The sequence below is a fragment of the Durio zibethinus genome, chromosome 1 (assembly GCF_047325235.1).
Source record: "Durio zibethinus cultivar Kanyao isolate XHJ-2024 chromosome 1, ASM4732523v1, whole genome shotgun sequence".
Taxonomy (NCBI): Eukaryota; Viridiplantae; Streptophyta; class Magnoliopsida; order Malvales; family Malvaceae; genus Durio; species Durio zibethinus.
In genome coordinates, this window is record NC_143162.1 from 28399947 (window position 1) to 28418552 (window position 18606).

Sequence of the window (18606 nt, forward strand, 5' to 3'; positions counted from 1 at the left end):
TCTGTGCCCTCTCAAAATATTATATATAAATTAAAAGAAACCGTTGAAGGAAAAATACAGGACAAACACCACGCATGAGAATGAGCTAACAGCTTAGCCTAACAGGCTGTGACACCACAATAAGTAGCCAATTTTTATAAATTATTAACAAAACGAGGAAGAAGATGGATTGGAATCTGGATGCAATGAGTTTTACAAATAAAAAATTAACAAGTTAGTTAATAAAGCCTAGTTGACATGATAATTTTAAAACTATTAGTAAGTTTCAAACCAGTTATCACCTTGATGGTTTTTTATTGATTGGTTGATCTTGAGAGTTTTGAACAATTTTACACGGTTCATCATCACACGTGATGTATCACATTTTGACTTGATTTGATTGGATGATTAATGCGTTAATTATTTTGTAGCCAATACAAATCAACAGAGAAGGTTTTCACTATATTATCACAAATATATAGTCGTCATCCACTTGATATTCTTTTATATGAAAAACTATATTTACTTAAAAAATCTGTATCTATCAAAACTCAAGACAGTTTGAAACAATACAAGACTGAAGATAAAACCAACAGTGAAAAACCAGGAACTAACCCACCTGGGAATTGACTTACAGTCTGGGAAATGGTTTTGGCATCTGCCTGTTGGATTGTACTTTTATGCATAAAGGCTATAAATACTTCCACAAAATGCTATCACATTCCACCAAAACCCAATTCCAGTTTAAAAAAAAAAAAATTTCTTTTAAACAAGCTTTAAATTGTCATATTTTGTGTTTCTGATTATAAAAAGAAGAAGATCAAAGATGTCGTGCACTGCTGGTCAGGTGATACGCTGCAAAGGTAAAACTAATGCAAAGAATTGTGTCTGGTCTTTTAGTTTTATTATTATTTTTCAAGTTATTTATTTTGGAACTTAATTTCTAACTTTTCTATTGTTTGGCGTGTTAAAATTTAAGCTGCTGTTTCATGGGAGCCCGGGAGGCCATTGGTGATAGAGGAAGTAGAGGTGGCACCACCACAGGCAAATGAAGTTCGTTTGAAAATCCTTTTCACTTCTTTGTGCCATACTGATGTCTACTTCTGGGAAGCCAAGGTAACAGCCTAATTTCAAATCAATCAACAAACATAAACCACAGAATTTCCTTTTCTTTTCAGTTTTCACCAATTCAATTTTATCATAGTACCAACGAATAGACTTGCGATCTATCCTGCAGGGGCAGAAACCATTATTTCCTAGAATTTATGGTCATGAAGCAGGAGGGTATGTAGCTTATGCACCAATTTGATCTCAGTGGCCCGTTCTTCTGTATATTGTAGTAGTTTCATCATTCGTACTCTTTGATTTATATGATTTCATGGATAATCCAGGATTGTATAGAGTGTTGGTGAAGGTGTGACAGACCTCAAACCAGGTGACCATGTCCTGCCTGTATTCACAGGGGAATGCAAGGATTGTGCTCACTGCAAATCAGAAGAAAGCAACATGTGTGACTTACTTAGGATTAACACTGACAGGGGTGTTATGCTTAATGACGGAAAAACAAGATTTTCAATCAATGGCAAACCTATCTACCATTTTGTTGGGACTTCCACCTTCAGTGAGTACACTGTGGTTCATGTCGGTTGTCTTGCCAAGATCAACCCCTTGGCTCCTCTCGACAAAGTTTGTATTCTCAGCTGTGGAATTTCCACAGGTAAAGAGACTTCTAAGGCTTTTCTACACATTCTGTTAATTATTTGGCGGACGATTGATACCAACTCAGAAAATTTTGGTTTTTTCTTCTGTAGGAATTGGTGCTACTCTTAATGTTGCAAAACCTCCAAAGGGTTCAACTGTGGCTGTTTTCGGACTGGGAGCTGTGGGACTTGCTGTGAGCATCTCTCTTTCTTTCTGCCATAAACAAATTTTGCCTTTCATTACCCCGATAATTTAAGACGAGGCATCAAATTGTGGTGTTTCAATGTGATTAGGCTGCTGAAGGGGCAAGGATTGCTGGCGCTTCAAGGATTATTGGCGTTGATATTAACTCAAACAGATTTGAAGAAGGTAAAAGCCATACTGCAATATTTCTTTAGCCAGTTAATTACTGGCTCTAGTTCAACAATTTTTTTTTCTCTTGAATGATTTGAGCAATAATCAAATTGATTTAAGAGAAGATTTTAACACATCAATATATCAGTTTGTAGATGAACTTCAATTGTCATATATTGCTGAGATTTTCATTTTCTTTTCAGCTAAGAAATTTGGTGTTACTGAATTTGTGAACCCAAAAGACTATAAAAAGCCGGTTCAGGAGGTTTGTGTACGAGCCTTTCGGGTTTCTAATGGTATTTCTTTAGCTACATCTGAAGATGTTGTGCTAACGAATAAACTTATCCTTTGCGTGTCAGATGATTGCCAAGATTACTGATGGCGGAGTGGACAGGAGCGTTGAATGTACTGGAAATACTGATGCTATGATTTCTGCATTTGAATGTGTCCATGATGTACGTTCATAGACTTCATTTCTTCTCATCTAAACATGTATTTGATCCCTACATTGTTTTCAACCGAACAAGTGAAAAAAAGGGTTATCACTTATTAATATCATGCCTGATCTTAGTTTGAAAAGGCTTGTCGTTTTCACCCTTTTTTCTCTCAAACACTAATCAATCCCAAGCAATGATTTCAGGGCTGGGGTGTTGCCGTTCTTGTGGGGGTGCCACACAAAGATGCTGTGTTCAAGACCCACCCTATAAACTTGTTGAATGAAAAGACTCTCAAAGGTACCTTCTTCGGAAACTACAAACCCCGTTCCGATCTTCCCTCAGTGGTGGAAAAATACATGAACAAGGTAAAACTAGCTGTGATGAAGTCAATCATCGATTCCAATCTTTAGTAAACTTGACCATAACCAGAGGTTTTTGTTTTTTTTTTTGGTTTTGTCCAATGCTGCAGGAACTTGAACTAGAGAAATTCATCACGCACTCAGTACCATTCTATGAGATCAACAAGGCTTTCGACTACATGCTTAAAGGAGAAAGCCTTCGGTGCATCATCCGCATGGAGTAGAACCGCGATAGTGTGTAAATAGAATCAATAAACCATGTCTTTATGACATTTTTGTGAGCTTGAATGTCTTCAACTACATATTTTTCTGTGTGCTAAGCTAATTTACAGATTTCAAAAGTTTGATATAGTCTGTGAATAGTGTTTATTAATCGGCTTTTATGTAGATATATATAAATGAATGCTGATGGTAATAATAAACAAATTTCACCTGCAAATATCTGGACCTGCTTCTCCTTTGGTTTTGTTTATTCTATTTATTTCTAATTATAATTGACCGAAATTAAATTTTTTTTTTTTTTTAAAGTTGCAGGAGTTTTGAGGTTTGACACCCAGTGAATCTTTCGAGAAGGAAGCAAATAATGGGTTGATAGGTTTCTCCACACATTCTAGTACACCGTATATTTTCAATCCTTGCTATATCATATAAAGATCCTGAAACATTGTTCATAACAGATCTTCCATACACTCAAATTCAAGCTTTCTTAAGGTTAAAAAAATGACAGCGGAAAAAAAATTACAATCTCGCTATGCTAAACATGACCGCATGACAATGTGGCTATGATAAATAAATGCAAACCTTACTTAACAGGTTTAATGATACCTGCATTCTCACTCAACCTTAGAACACGTTAAAAAACCCATAATTGAACTCTTTTACAAGATCTTAATCTCAGGTATGTTGATAGAATGAACTATTAGTTCCAATTGTCATAGTTCAAATCTTGGGATTAATAAACACTTAATTTTAATTATTATGATTCAAATTTTGATATATATATATATATAAGTAAACATTCGTACCGCCACATAAGTTTGCCATTGTGCAGAAAGAAAGGAAAGAGCCGCTATTCCATGGCATAAACTCGCAAAAATTTCTCAAAATAAAAATAAAAATAATAATATACATTGTTAATTTTAATTTATTTCCAAGTTGATCGGGTAATTTTGGTAGTACAACCAAGTCCAATATCTTGACATCAAGACTATCATCAATGCTTGGAGTGCCATCTGTGCCATCCACACCAATTAAGTTGCCCGTAACACCACGTAGTGAGCCACCCATGATTTTGATCTTGTCTGATTTCCTAGGTGGTACCACCTCCGTCTCACTAGGTAGGACGATTACTGTATCGCTACTGCCATTTGACCCGAGAGCCCCCTTACAAGACCCATCCTGTATCATCATGTACTATCAATTATCAAATTAACTCTTCTTTATAATAATTTTTTGAGACACTCCAATTAGAATCAACATCTGCTACACATGTTATAATATGCTTCACCCATAGTAGAGGTTTCGACAAGAACTTGGTCCAATCATGAGGTCTACAAATAACAGTTCATTTTTGTTGTATGGAACACGTTAGCAAACACTTGAGACTGGACTGAAATGCAATTATTTCATGAGGAAATACGTGGACGGCCTGTGCAACTTTACTCCACAGATCTATTCGAAATATATAATCATTAAGACAATTATCAATTATGTAACTGTAATCAAAAGTAAACCAAAATTATTTCAATTCTCAGTGCTGAAGTGATACTTGATATCACGTGGGAGATATACAAAATTGAAACAAAGAAAAATTACATTAACAAATGTGTAAATACCACTTATAATCCTTACAATTTAAGCTAAATTTTATTTTGATTCTTAATCTTCAATAGGGATGTTATTCTTACTCATTTCCAATGAAAAACTTGATTTTTCATTCAAATGGAAATAAATATGAATATTATATTATAAGTATGAGAATGAAAATGAAAATGAATATAATTTTAATTTTTATTAAATACAAAAATAGAAATAGATAATATAGCATCCGTTTCGTATCTGTACCCTATATATATTTTTATATATTTAGTGTATAAAATTTTTATTAAATAATATAAATTATTATTTTAAATTAATTAAAATTAATATATTTTTATTAAAAAGTATATGTTAATATATTTATAAAAAATTATCTAAATATAAAAGACAAAAATAAAAAAGTTTTAAAAAATTTTAGTTTTTAGTATTTTTTTAAGCTATGAGTATGAAAATTATCTATATCTATTAAATATATAAAGGAATGAGAATAAAAATAAATTTAAAATATCTTTTGGGTATGGATACGAGAATGGAGAATGCTCTACCTTATCCATACCTTACTCATTGATAGCTCTAATCTTCAAAAAGTTATGATTAAGTAAAATTATCATATTTTGGTTTTTAGTTTTTAGAACCATCTAAATTAATGATAAATGTCACTTATCACCAATAGATGACTGGTATTTCATATAACAAATGATAAAACCAAAATGAAATTCCATTCAAAGTTTAAGGATCAAATATATTATTATTTCAAAACTTCATATTTTTTAAAAATATTAAGTAAAATTTTCAAATCATTTTAAAAAATTATTTATTAATCTGTTCATAATATTTTTTATTGGAAAATTATTTTGTATCTATTTTTTACTCAAATTTTATATCCATACAAAATTAAAACAAATAGATAATTAAATTCGCCCTTAACACCTCCAACTTAATAAAGAGAAAGAAATCGAGTTATTGAAAATAATATTTTTTATTTTAGATAAAATATAAAATTTTTAATAAAAAAATATATTCAAAAAAATTTTTTTGATAGAAAATATATTTTTTAATAAGATTAACAAATCTATTTTTTAAAATGATATAAAATTTTTTACTTAATATTTTAAAATAATGTGGAGTTTTTTTTATTTAATTCTTTAAACCAATACAAAATTTTTTAGTTAATTTTTTAAAATAATATGGAATTTTCTTGAAAAGGATTTTCAAAATTTTAACTAAATCTATTTTCTATTAAAATAGTATTTTACTGATAAATAATATCATAATAAAATGAGTTTCTAAAAAAAGATTTTGGATTAGTTTAAAAAATTGTCTGAATATTTTGGGATGTTCAAATTCCATTCAAACATTTATCCTATCAATATGTTTTGACATTGTCCATTTGTCTATTACCCTTTATAGACTTATTCTTGCATTTAATATGCATTGAATATCCATTTTCTTTAAACTACTTTGTTTCTCACCATTGTTACTTTCCCATTATAAGAAAATATATGATGAATCGTATTTTTCATGAAAATGGAATGATGATAAATAATTGGAAAAATACATAAAAGATCCCCACATTACTTCAAAAAGAAAATCGATAATGTCAAAATGAAGATAGTGTGATGAAAGAAATTTATGAAAATATTGATCCACAGAACTTTCAAAAGAATAAGAATCTTGAGCAAAGTTCAGATTTGGTGAAATGATTTTTTGGAAGGTTAATAATAGTTATGAAGATACCATTTTTAAGGATGAAAAATGATAATCTTGAGAATCTTTTTACCGCAATAATGGATGCATTCATTGCATTTCATTCATGACATTCACCGATCATTACCAATAAGAAGTTTGAATTAGCAAATTGATGAGAATTTTTCAAGTAAATGAATTTTGAAATAGTAAGTCCTTGGTTAAAAAATTTTTTTAGAAGATAATCTTTGATTGAGAAAAGGATAAGACTTTAACTCTTGATTGAAAAGTTTCACGAAATGTTCCTATCTCAAGGAGTGTATTTTTAAAGAATTAATAGGATTTGTAACCCTCCGAGCATGATCATTAAAACCTGCAGTTGTTATTTTCAAGATCTTTTGATATCATATTTCAACTTAGGCTCAGACTTAGTTATTTTTTACCTCAATTCAGTCCAAGTCATTTAATTTTCTAACTTGTGGTTCAGTTCTGGTCACTTATTTTAGACCTTGGTTCAGTCCAAGTCATTTAATTTTCTTACTTGCGGTTTAGTCTTTGTCACTTATTTTCAACCTCGATTCAGTCTAGGTTATTTAATTTTCTAACTTACGATTCAGTTCTGCTCACTTATTTTCAACTTTGGTTCAGTCTAGGTCATTTAATTTTTTAACTTACGGTTCAATACCGATCACCTTCATTTTCAACTTTGGTTTAGTTTGGTCACTTATTTTCGACTTCGATTTAGTCTAGGTCATTTAATTTTTTAACTTACGGTTCAGTCTCAGTCATTTATTTTTAATCTCAATTCAGTTCGAGTCAATTAATTTTTTGATTTACGATTCAGTCTCGATCACTTATTTTTTACCTCAGTTCAATCCAAGTCATTTAATTTTTTGACTTGCGATTTAATCCTAGTCATATATTTTTTACCTCAATTCAATCCAAGTCATTTAATTTTCTAAGTTATAGTTCAATTTTGATCACTTATTTTCGACTTCGGTTCAATCCAAATCATTTAATTTTTTGAATTGTAGTTTAGTCTTAATCACCTTCATTTGTGACCTTAACTCAATCAATCACTTATTTTTTTTTATCTCATTTCAGTTTAGGTCATTTAATTTTTTGACTTATGGTTCAGTCTTGGTCACCCTCATTTTTGACATTGACTTAGTTTGATCACTTTTATCTTTGACCTTAGTTTAGTCCAATCACCTTCATCATTCAATTTTTAGCTCAGTCCAAATATATATATATATATATTCTCTTTTCAACTTTAGCTAAGACTAAGTCATTTCATTTTTTTACTTCGACTAAGTCCAAGTCATACTATTTTCTAACTTTGGCTAGAATCAAGTTATTTTATTTTCGACTTTAGTTTAGACCACGTTATCTCATTCTCTGACCATGGCTAAATCTGAGTCATCATGTTTCAACTTTTTGGTCCACCCAAATTATCATTTTTTACTTTTGACCATATCTAAGTCATTTCATTTTGACCTTCGGTTAGATCCAAATTCGGACCAAAATGTAATAGGTTATCTATGTCATTGCATAATTCTTATTGCATAGAAAATGTGCAAAGAAGGATAATTGTAGACACCCTATTTTGTTTGGGGCTCAAATCAATTGGGCCTAAATCAATTGAACCCAAACCAATTGGACCCAAATCAATTGGGCCCGGACTTAACCAAGCCCAATTATCCAATTTTCTAAATTTATATTTATTTTATTTTATGTTTTATTATTTTATGATTTTATCTTTATTTTATCCATATTTATCCATATTTTAATTAATTAATTAATTAATTATTCTTTTCTTTATCTTATTTTTAAATTTTTATGGCTTATTGTAAATTTTAATATTATTTATCTTTAAATATTTTATATTATTTTATTTTATCTCATTAGCTTTTCTTTATCAAAATTTAAAAAATTAAAAAATTAAAAAATTAAAAAGAAAAGAAAAGAGATAATGGATGAATGACTGAAGATTAATGATTGGGGTGGCCAACAATTAGATTTTATCCTTAAGTTGAATAAAGGTTTTTCTTAAAGATAAACTTAAATTTCTCTTTGATGATAAGCTGAAATTTTTAAACTTCGAAGGCTCTAATTGTTGTTAAAATACTGATCAAGCTTGATAATCTTTTATAAATACACAATCAATCACCATAGCAAAGACAACAACAATAACAAAGAAAAACATAAAAGCAAGCATAGAGCAATCAGTAAGGGAATGGCAAGATAGAATCGAGAGTAAAATTTTAAAATATTAAAATTTTGGTAAGCTTTTTTTTGAAAATTCCAAAAATCGATTGAATTTTTTGGTGGAATTTAAATTTTTTAGCCAACTTCGGGCAAGATCTCTAGAAAATGATGACATTTCCTAGATTCCAACCAAAGTTCTTCAAAAAGAAAAAAGCTGAATGAAAGGGTAGAGAGAGAAAGTAAAATGAGGTTTTAAGGAAATAAGAAAAATTTGAAGCTTTTATACTTAGGGATGGCAGCGAGGCGGGGCGGGTCGGATTTTTGCTTTCCTCGCCTCCGACCCGAAGCTTAGTGCTTCTACCCGATATCCGACCCGTCCCCGTTCGGAGGTTTTAGTGAAAAATCCGACTCCGACCCGTTACAAATATTATTTACCCGAATAAAACCCGACCCGACCCGAATTCAGTTTATTACCAATTTAAATTTTCAAATGAAAACATCATTTGTAACAGATAAACATATTTAGAACATAGAGCATAATTTAATGTGGATTTAAGTCAAATTCTAACCATAAAAATAGTTAAATTTAAATTTTTAAATGCTGTAATAGACAAACACATTTAGATCATGAAGCATAATTTAATATGAATTTATAGTCAAATTCTAACTATAACTGCAGTTAAAAATACAAGTATATATTCATCCAATTACAAAAGGCATCAAGTAAAAACCTACAAGACCTCACAACAACTTTCAGTTCAAACACAATAGCTTCCAGTTCAAACACAACAACAGCTTCCAGTTTTCCAGTTCAAACACAACAACAGCTTCCAGTTCAAACATAACAGCTTTCAATTCAAACAAAACAGCTTTCAGTTCAAACACAACAGCTTCCAATTCAAACACAACAGCTTCCAGCTCAATCACAACAGCTTTCAACTCAAAAAATGTTGTCACTAAGGCACTTCTGGAAATATTAATATCTGATAAAAGTTTTTCTATCCAATCTTCTAAAGAACACCTTCTCTGCAATAAACTAACCATTTTGAGAATATTATTATTAAAAATGTTGTATTATTCTTAAAAAATATGGAAATAAATGAAGCTCATTTTAAACATTATCAAAAGGAGAATGCACACCATTTATTATCCACTAAATAACATAAATGCATGATCAGTTTTTAGATTACCAATAAATAATGAGAAAAAGGCTAAAGCAGTAAAGCTGGATGTGATACACTATACAATATTCACCTAGTTCATCGGCATGACCAATAGCAATAGAAGTGTCATGTACCTTTTTTTCAAATCACAATAAATCATTTCATCATCACTAAGCTCCATATCATCATTCTCCTCTAACCACACTAGTCCTATAAAATAAAACAATAAGATGAATAAATAAATCTCATAAAATAATATATTTAAAAACAATTACATAAAAAATGAATTAGTCAAAAAGGATAATATTATTTACCAAACTAGTTATTTTTTCCTCAATCTCACTCTCATCAATATCTTCATAGAAAGACTTTTCTTCTAATGAAATTGACCCTACAAATGAAATAATAAAATATTAACAAATAATATATAACAACAAAATATAATAACTAACAATATGTTAAAATAAAAAATAAAATTGCATGAGATGCATTACTGTACCTTTTTTTTCAGCCCATAACCAATTTTGACAACATGTTAAAGCTTCTATAGTTGATGGATGAAGTCTATTGCGTTGTGCACTCACCAACCTCCCTCCAGTACTAAAAGTAGACTCTGAAGCAACAGTAGAAATTGGTATGGCATAAATATCTCTAACAATAAGTTGTAAGATCAGAAATTGAGGTCCAGTTAGTTTCCACCAATTCAATATATCAAAATTCTCTTTTCTTGGTATGACTTCTTCATCCAAATAACGATCTAACTCTGATTTTACTTTTCATTTCTTCTTTTTTTTCCTTGAAACAAAATCATCATAGTCTCCCAGATTTCCCAATTCAGTAGCACCAACACAATCTAAAGATGAAAAGCTTGAAATAGAAGGTCCGTCTTCCTTTTCCAAAACCAATTTCTCCTCATACTCCTTAAGCAAATCCCGACATACTTGCACAATCCTTTCAATTTCAAATTCAGCATTTTCTCCATAAATCTTTTCAAAGTAATACTCCAACAACTCTGTTTTGTACCTTGGATCTAAAATTGTGGCAACACCCATTATACCATGCACATCATTCCAATATTTTTCAAATTTGCCTAACATACTCACAGCCATACATGAAATAATTCTATTGGAATGCATAATCCATTCATTCAATGCCAATCTGATTTTGCAAATATTAGGAAAATAGAGATTTGCAGTAGCATATTTTGTGCCAGAAAACCCTTCAGTGATATCATAAAATAATTTCAACTTCTCACAAACCTCAGTTGCAATGATCCAATCATTTTCAGTTGGCAAATATTTATATAAAGGATCACCATGTAATTGCACACAACGAGGAAAAACATCTTTATAAAACAAAGCTGTTCGAAGCATCAAGTAAGTAGAGTTCCATCGTGTTTTGACATCAACACACAACTTTTTTAAAGTTGGAATACGTAATTGACGTGCTGCCTCTTCAAATTTTTCCCACCTCTTTGGTGTAGCACCCCAAAAAAGGACACTATCACGAATTCTTTCAATTCCATCTCCAATCATACTCAATCCGTCTTTCACAATCAAATGCAAGATGTGTGCACAACAACGCATATGAAAAAAATTCCCATTAAGCAAAAGTGCATCACAACCAATTCTATCAATTAACAACTCAATAACACCATCATTCACACTACAATTATCCACTGTAATAGATGAAAGTTTTCTATCAATATTCCAATCTAAGAAACATTTCATCAAACTTGAAGCAATGACCTCTTTCGTATGTGGAGTTGGCACATATTCAAACCTAATTAAATAATCAATCATTTACACTAATTTAATAATTAATTCAACAGTAATAATTACTTAATAAAAAATAAATACTATCAAAATAAGACAATTTAATAAAATATACCTGATGATGCGTTTTTGTAAGTTCCATTGATTATCGATATAATAGCAGTGACAGCCATGTATCCTCTTTTTTGGTGATCAGCAGTCCACATATCAGTGGTAATAGCAAATCTCCCTTCATTAGCTTCTAATTTGATATTGTTTTTGCCTTTTCTTCTTTGAAAATCTTCAAAATATCATTCTTTATAGTATTTCGAGAAGGCAAAGCAAACAAAGGTTGGAGACTGTAACAAAACTTTCTAAATTGCACATGATCAACCATTGATAAGGGATATTCGTGCATGATTATCATGTTGGCAAGCTCCCTCCTTGTGACATTTTGATCAAAGGAAAAATTTTTTAGTGTTACTTTTCCATCTGCCTTTCTTTGATTTGCTAGCAGTACTTGTTGACCAATATCCATTTGAAATCACTTGCTGCACCTCTCTGAATGATCACGCAAATGACTTGTTCCATTCTTAGAAGCACCACCAAGTTTTTTCTTACAATAATTGCATATTGCCTTCCATTCATTATTGATCTTCTCTTTTTTAAAATGTTTCCATACTTCTGATTTTAGCTTACTTGAGTTATACCCACTATCATCAACTTCAGTACCATCGTTAGTCACACTTAGTGATGGAGTTGTATTTTCATCAGATGTTGGAATGAGAGCTTGCTGAATTGGTGATTGATGTGAGGTAGAAGTATGAGGTGTTGGGGAACATGAATTATCTCTCAAATTAGACATTTCACCTTCATTCATAAAAAAAAAAATTAGAGTTAATTCTACTGAAATAATTAAAAAACAAACTTAGAATCTAAGTAACAAAAAAATTAGAAAAGTTCATTTCATAAAAAATAAAGTAAAAGATAATCCTACCATGTACAACTTAGCATGCACCTTTAGGTTGTTCACTTAACATGCAACTTTAGCCAAATAAGGAGGCTAATTAATATATAAAACAAGTTAAAATATCTTCATTTGTCTTCACTAATGTAAGAGAATCAGATTTCTACAAGCAAGATATTTCTAAAGGGTATAAATGGTTTAGGATTGTATATTGATAAATGTGCATGTAATGAATGAATTTCAAAGCTTAAGTGGCCTTTATTGAACACAACGATCGTTGCACAGAAACATGCTCTTCTTTTCATAAACATGTAAGTCTCAAGCTGTTGGAACAATTTTAGCCTTTGCCTGTAACTTCTTTTCCCTATAAAAGTTAATATGTCACTTAGTAAACTGTCATGACTATGGTATGATGTTGATCTGTAACTTCTGAGAGGTATATGTTATCTTAAGGATTTATTTAGTTAGCTTTTATCTTACCTTCTAGGTGGATACATGTTATCATAAACTAGTGTAAAACCTACACTAGGTATATAAGCTCAGCCTCGGAAAGATGGGGAAAAAAAGCAAGAGCAAAGGGATTACTAGGTGTGAAAATGCTAAATTATAATTAATAAAACATACACTTTCTGCTTTTCAGTGATCTCTATATTCACTAAGTTTGGATTTAGCACTGGCATTAATAGGTTATAAATGACTGTTGCAAGAGTCCTAAGAATGTGTGCTGATGGATAATATAAAAGGTATGAATTGTAAAACTTTTTGAAGACAACCTCCAATCAGTTTTTGTTAACATTTGTAGAAATTGACGTTTTATTTGTAAAGAGAAACTTTAACTGGGATGCCTAGAAAGGAATGATGACTATATGCAAACAAAAAAAGATTAGATATTTTGCACAATTGCTGTATTTATACAACTCCTGTTCATGAACACATACATTTGTGTCATTTTCATACATATTTCTACATGTAAGTATGTATGATTAACTTCATTCATATTCATGCATGGAGTTGAAAGCAATGTTTTTATTTTAATTTCTATGTTTAATTAATCTGTGGAAGGTGGAAATTAGTAGTAGAGGCCACTGTTTTTGCTGCCAATTAACATAAGCAAAAGCCAATTAACCAAAGATTGATTCGTCTTAATTTCCACATCTCAGATTGAAACTGAAAGAAGGGACTTTTCAGTTGTCATAGAGGGTGCATATTCGTATCTGTTAGTCCATGACCAGCACCTTCAATTTGACAAAAACAAAAGTTGTAGGTAGATACACCACAAGTCTACACTGCAGGGATTTTTCAAATTTTTTTTGTTCTTAAAGAAAAAGAAACCCGAAAAGATTCCTGGAAAACCTACAATCGTAGCTAAGGCTTTTCGATTCTGCAGGGCATTACTTTGTTCTTGAAAAGTTACAAAACCAATTTTTAAAACATAGCCTTTTTCAACTCCCTCAGAGACGCAAAAAGTTTATCCAAAACCTCTCCCATGGTTTGCAAGCACATGGTTTGCAACAGAACATGGTTTCGAACAGCACATGGTTTGCAACAGAACATGGTTTCGAAAACAGCACATGGCAACAGATCATGGTTTCGAAAACAGCACATGGTTTGCAACAGAACATGGTTTCGAAAACAGCACATGGTTTGTAACAAAACATGGTTTGCAAGTTGCAACATAACATGAACCAGAACAGCCGGTTAGCAGAGTTTCAGCTTTGTCTGAAATCAAAATTGAAACTATCTAAGTCTCTGTAAAAACTCAACATGCTCGACATAACATTAACAGTAGAGGGTAAGGAGATGATTTTGGCTTACCTCAAAACTGCTGTCTGCTGGTATCCTGGCACTGTGGAGATTACAAATGGTTGCGACTCGTCTGTCTTTCTGTCCTGTTAACTTTACTCTTTCTAGCTTGATGGCTTTTTTTTGTTGAAATAGAGGAAAGATTCGAAGGAAGAAAGCTAAATAGACGGAAGTTAAATGGATGAAAACAGGTGGGATGGCTGGAATTAGATAGGTGGATGAGAAATTTTGAACAAATCGAAAGAGATGAGAAGGATAGGACGGACGAAAAACAAAAACATTGAAAGCAATCGAAACTCAGAAACCCTAAAAAAAAATTACATATATATATATTAAGGGTATTTTAGTAAATATCTCGGGTCGGGTCGGTTCGGGTTTCATATAAACCCGACCCCGACCCGAAACCGATTTTTCAAAAATTAAATCCGACTCGACCCGACCCGAAACCCGTTTTTAAAGAAAAAAAACCCGACCCTAAATTATCGGGTCGGGTCGGAACCCGACGAATTCGGGTAAATTTGCCGACCCTATTTATACTTCACCAAAAAAATGTCGTTTTGGGTTTAAACTAACCCAAGATTTATGTGTTTTCCCACTTTGCATACCCTACCCATTGCGTGCTCGACTTGACAACCTGGTTCCCATTAGCCATTCTTGAGCCGAGCCAATATTCTAACTATTCCAACCACCCATAGTTCTTGCGATCGAACCGAGCCATCCCTCTTTTTGGTAATTTTTTGTTTTATTTTATTTCTTTAAATTTTATTTTGTTTATAATTGATTTTAATTGTTAATTTTTTCTTTTCAATTTTTTTATTTATTGTTACTTATTTTAGTTGTGTAAACTTTATTTTCATTGATATTTTTTTTAAAAAAAAGAAAATTTCAAATAAATTCATAAATCCTACCAAATAATTGGAGGATTTTTTTATGGATTTAAGAATTTATAAATTATGAATTCTACTAAACTATTGGAGAATTTTATAACAAAAATTTTATAAAAAAATAAATTTTAAACTTGCCAATTGATTGGAGGATTTTAAATATTAAATTATGAATTCTACCCAAAGATTGAAGAATTCCATAAGGAAATTTTTGTGAAAAAAGAAAAGAAATATTTTTAATACTACCAAATTATTGGAGGCTTTTAAATTTTGAATTATGAATTCTACCAAAAGATTAGAGAATTTTATAATGAATTTTGCAAACAATAATAATAATAAAAATAAATTGTTTTATCCTACCAAACAATTGGGAGAATTAAATCTCAAATTAAGTACTACCAAACAATCAGAGAACTAAATGAATTTTTAAAAATAATTTTTAAATCCTACCAAACGATTGGTGAATTCAATTATTCGTTAAATCTTACGAAATTATTGGAAGATTTAATGACCATTTTTTTAAAATTTTCAAAAAAAAAAGTTTTCAAATGAAAATCCCACCAAACAATTGGGGGATATGTCTCAATATAAAATCCTATCAAACGATTGGAAGGCTTTATTGTTTGTTTTCAAAATAACTTTTTGAAAAACATATTAATGAATTCAATGACGGAACCTCTTCAAAGTGGGACACGAGTTTTTATAAATACTTTTGAGATGAGAAACTTGTCTTAAATTGCTGCCAAATGATTGGATTAATTTTAAAATAATTTCCAATATTAAATTTACTTGGTAAAATTATGAATGCATTTTTAAGGCTTAGATAATATGAAATCAAACTGATACTATCCTTCAATGGGCGTTGTGTAGGTGCTATAACCTTCCTTACACGTAACAGTATTATCGGACCTAGCTTTGATTTTGTGGACTAGAATCTACCTTTTAAAAACCTAAGTTAAGCTTGGAACTTCTCTTTAAAACGGTACAGATTCAGTTAGGTGATCGATCGCACCTAAACAAAAAAGATTGGTGATAACTCTTTAAGTTAGATCCAACGATAGGTCTATGGATCTATATGTTATGACAATTATCATGCCTTTATTATTGCATTTTTGGAAATTTTCTTATCTTATGCCTAAGCCCTAAGGTTAATTGTCGTATGTACAAGTTATATAGCTATTTCACATATTATTAAAGGAAATTGTTCCCATTAATCTTCAATTGCACTGATATGTAAATAGCTTTTATCATCAAGTTGAGGCATTTTATATATTTATCTAAACAACATGTTGTCATAACGTCTAGATCCGGGGATCCATCGCTAGACATTGACTTTCAGGGAGTCGCCACCAATCTTTTTTTTTACCTAGGTGCGATTGGCCACCTAAGGAATCTGCCCTTTTAGGGAACACCTAAGCTTAAGGGTCCCTAAAAGAATAGGTTCGGGTCTGCTTAACCAGAACAGAGTTCGGGAGTTCGGTTACGTGTGAGGAAGGTTATAGCACCCTCACAACGCCCATCAAAAGATGGTACCAGCTTAAATTTGTATTATCCAAAAGCCTTAAAATTTTACCAAGTAATTAGTTGTTGGAAATGATTCTCAATTGACTCTAATACTTTTAGCAGAAAATTGAGAAAATTCCCTCACCTCAGGAGTATGCAAGAAAAACTACTGTTTCACTTGCAGGGGCTCCGTCGTCGGATTTATTAAAGAAAAATCAAAATCATCCAATTAATTATTGGAAATTATTCTCAATTAACTCTAATACTTTTAGCAGAAAATTGAGAAAATTCCCTCACCTCAAGAGTATACAAGAAAAACTACTGTTTCACTTGCAGAGGCTCCGTCGTCGGATTAATTAAAGAAAAAAATCAAAATCAGCCAAGTAATTAATTATCGAAAATTATTCTCAATTGACTCTAATACTTTTAGCAGAAAATTGAAAAAAATTCCCTCACCTCAGGATTATGCAAGAAAAACTACTGTTTTTACTTGTAGAGGCTCCGTCGTCGGATTAATTAAAGAAAAAAAAAAAGAAAAAAAAAATCAAGATCAAAATCAAAGTCAAATAAAAAAAAAATTCAAAAAAAAAAAAAAAAAAAAAAAAAACCTGGAGCGGCTCGGATCGCGGCTCGGCTCGGCTCGGCTCAAGGAAGAGAAAACGGCTCGGAGAAGCGGCTCGGGAAGAACGGCTCGGCTCGGCTCGGCTCGGAGGGGGGCTGGCACGCGCGGGTCAGAATCGGGTCGACGCTTCGGGTCGGGTCGGGTTCGGCAAAACGCGCGGATCCTCTTATTAACTTAAAGCCAAAACGACGTCGTTTTGGGAGGGTATAAAAGGCACTAATCTCTGTTTTTCGGCAGACCGCCCCTCTCCTCTCTCTCTCTTCTTCCTTCTTTTCTCTGCCTTCTCTCTAAAGACTGAAGAACACCGGTGGGATTTCGCCGGATTCTGGAAATTCTCGTCGGAATCTGGAAAATCTCGCCGGAAGTTCGCCGGAAGTTGCCGAAAGATCACCGGTTTCTGGGATTCTTCGTCGGAAACTGGGCTGGTCGCCGGAAACTTCAAGGTTGACCGGAATTCTGGCCGGAATATTCAAACTTTGCCGGAATTTTCGCCGGAATCTGGAAATTTCCCAGAAATTTCCAGAAAATTTTTTCGCCAGAAATTTTTAGAAATTTTTTTCTCACTCCCAGAGCACTCCTAAACCTTTTTTAGCTTCCTATACGCCTCCTTTTCTTTCAAATCAGTAGCTTTGCTTACTGTTTTCTGTCCGTTCTTGACTGTTCCAGGAGGTGCTTTATATAGGGATTGATCAGGAGTTTCTGATCAATCCCAATTCCTCCTTGGACGGGAATTCAGTCTTTGAATCCAATTGGACTCTCTTGATTGAATTCCCATTCCCGGTAGGATTCTTCAGCTTCAATCTTAGCCCTCCAAAATCAAAAATAAAAAAATACTAGATAATAATCAGATAAATCAAAAGATATAAAAAAAAATCTGATAATCAGGAAAAATCAGAACAGATAATTAAAAATAATAATAATAATAATAATAATAATAATAAAATAAGATAAACCCAAGTATATATTAAAAAAAAAAAAAAAAAATAATAATAATAAATATATAACTATATACATATAAATCTAATCTAATAAAAAATAAATAAATATATACATAATAATAATAATAATAAAATACATAAAATACAAAAGAAGAAAAAAAAATATACAGGATTGAAATGGGCCTTACCCATTTGGGTCAGGCCCAATTGATCTGGGCCCGGACCCAATTGGGTGTCTACAGCTGCCCCTCTTTGCACATTTTCTGTGAAACAGAAATTGCGCAAAGACGTAGACACCCAATCAAGACTCAACTCAACATTTTTATTTTTGATTTTTTTTATTTTTGTTTTTATTTTTTTTGATTTTTTTGATTTTTTTGTTTTTATTTTTTATTTTTATTTTTTTTGGCCGAAGCTCCTCTAAACAGAG

The 18606-nt window shown here is 31.6% G+C and overlaps 1 protein-coding gene across 1 annotated transcript; it reads left to right on the top strand.

The window, feature by feature from the left end:
• Positions 1 to 1001: 1001 nt before the first annotated feature.
• LOC111312221 (alcohol dehydrogenase 1) lies at positions 1002 to 3054 on the top strand. Its single transcript, XM_089764044.1, has 7 exons — positions 1002 to 1696; positions 1791 to 1873; positions 1974 to 2049; positions 2238 to 2299; positions 2394 to 2489; positions 2675 to 2836; positions 2941 to 3054. The coding sequence occupies exons 1-7, from the start codon at positions 1486 to 1488 to the stop codon at positions 3052 to 3054; spliced, it is 804 nt and encodes a 267-aa protein (XP_089620170.1). The 5' UTR covers positions 1002 to 1485.
• Positions 3055 to 18606: the final 15552 nt, after the last annotated feature.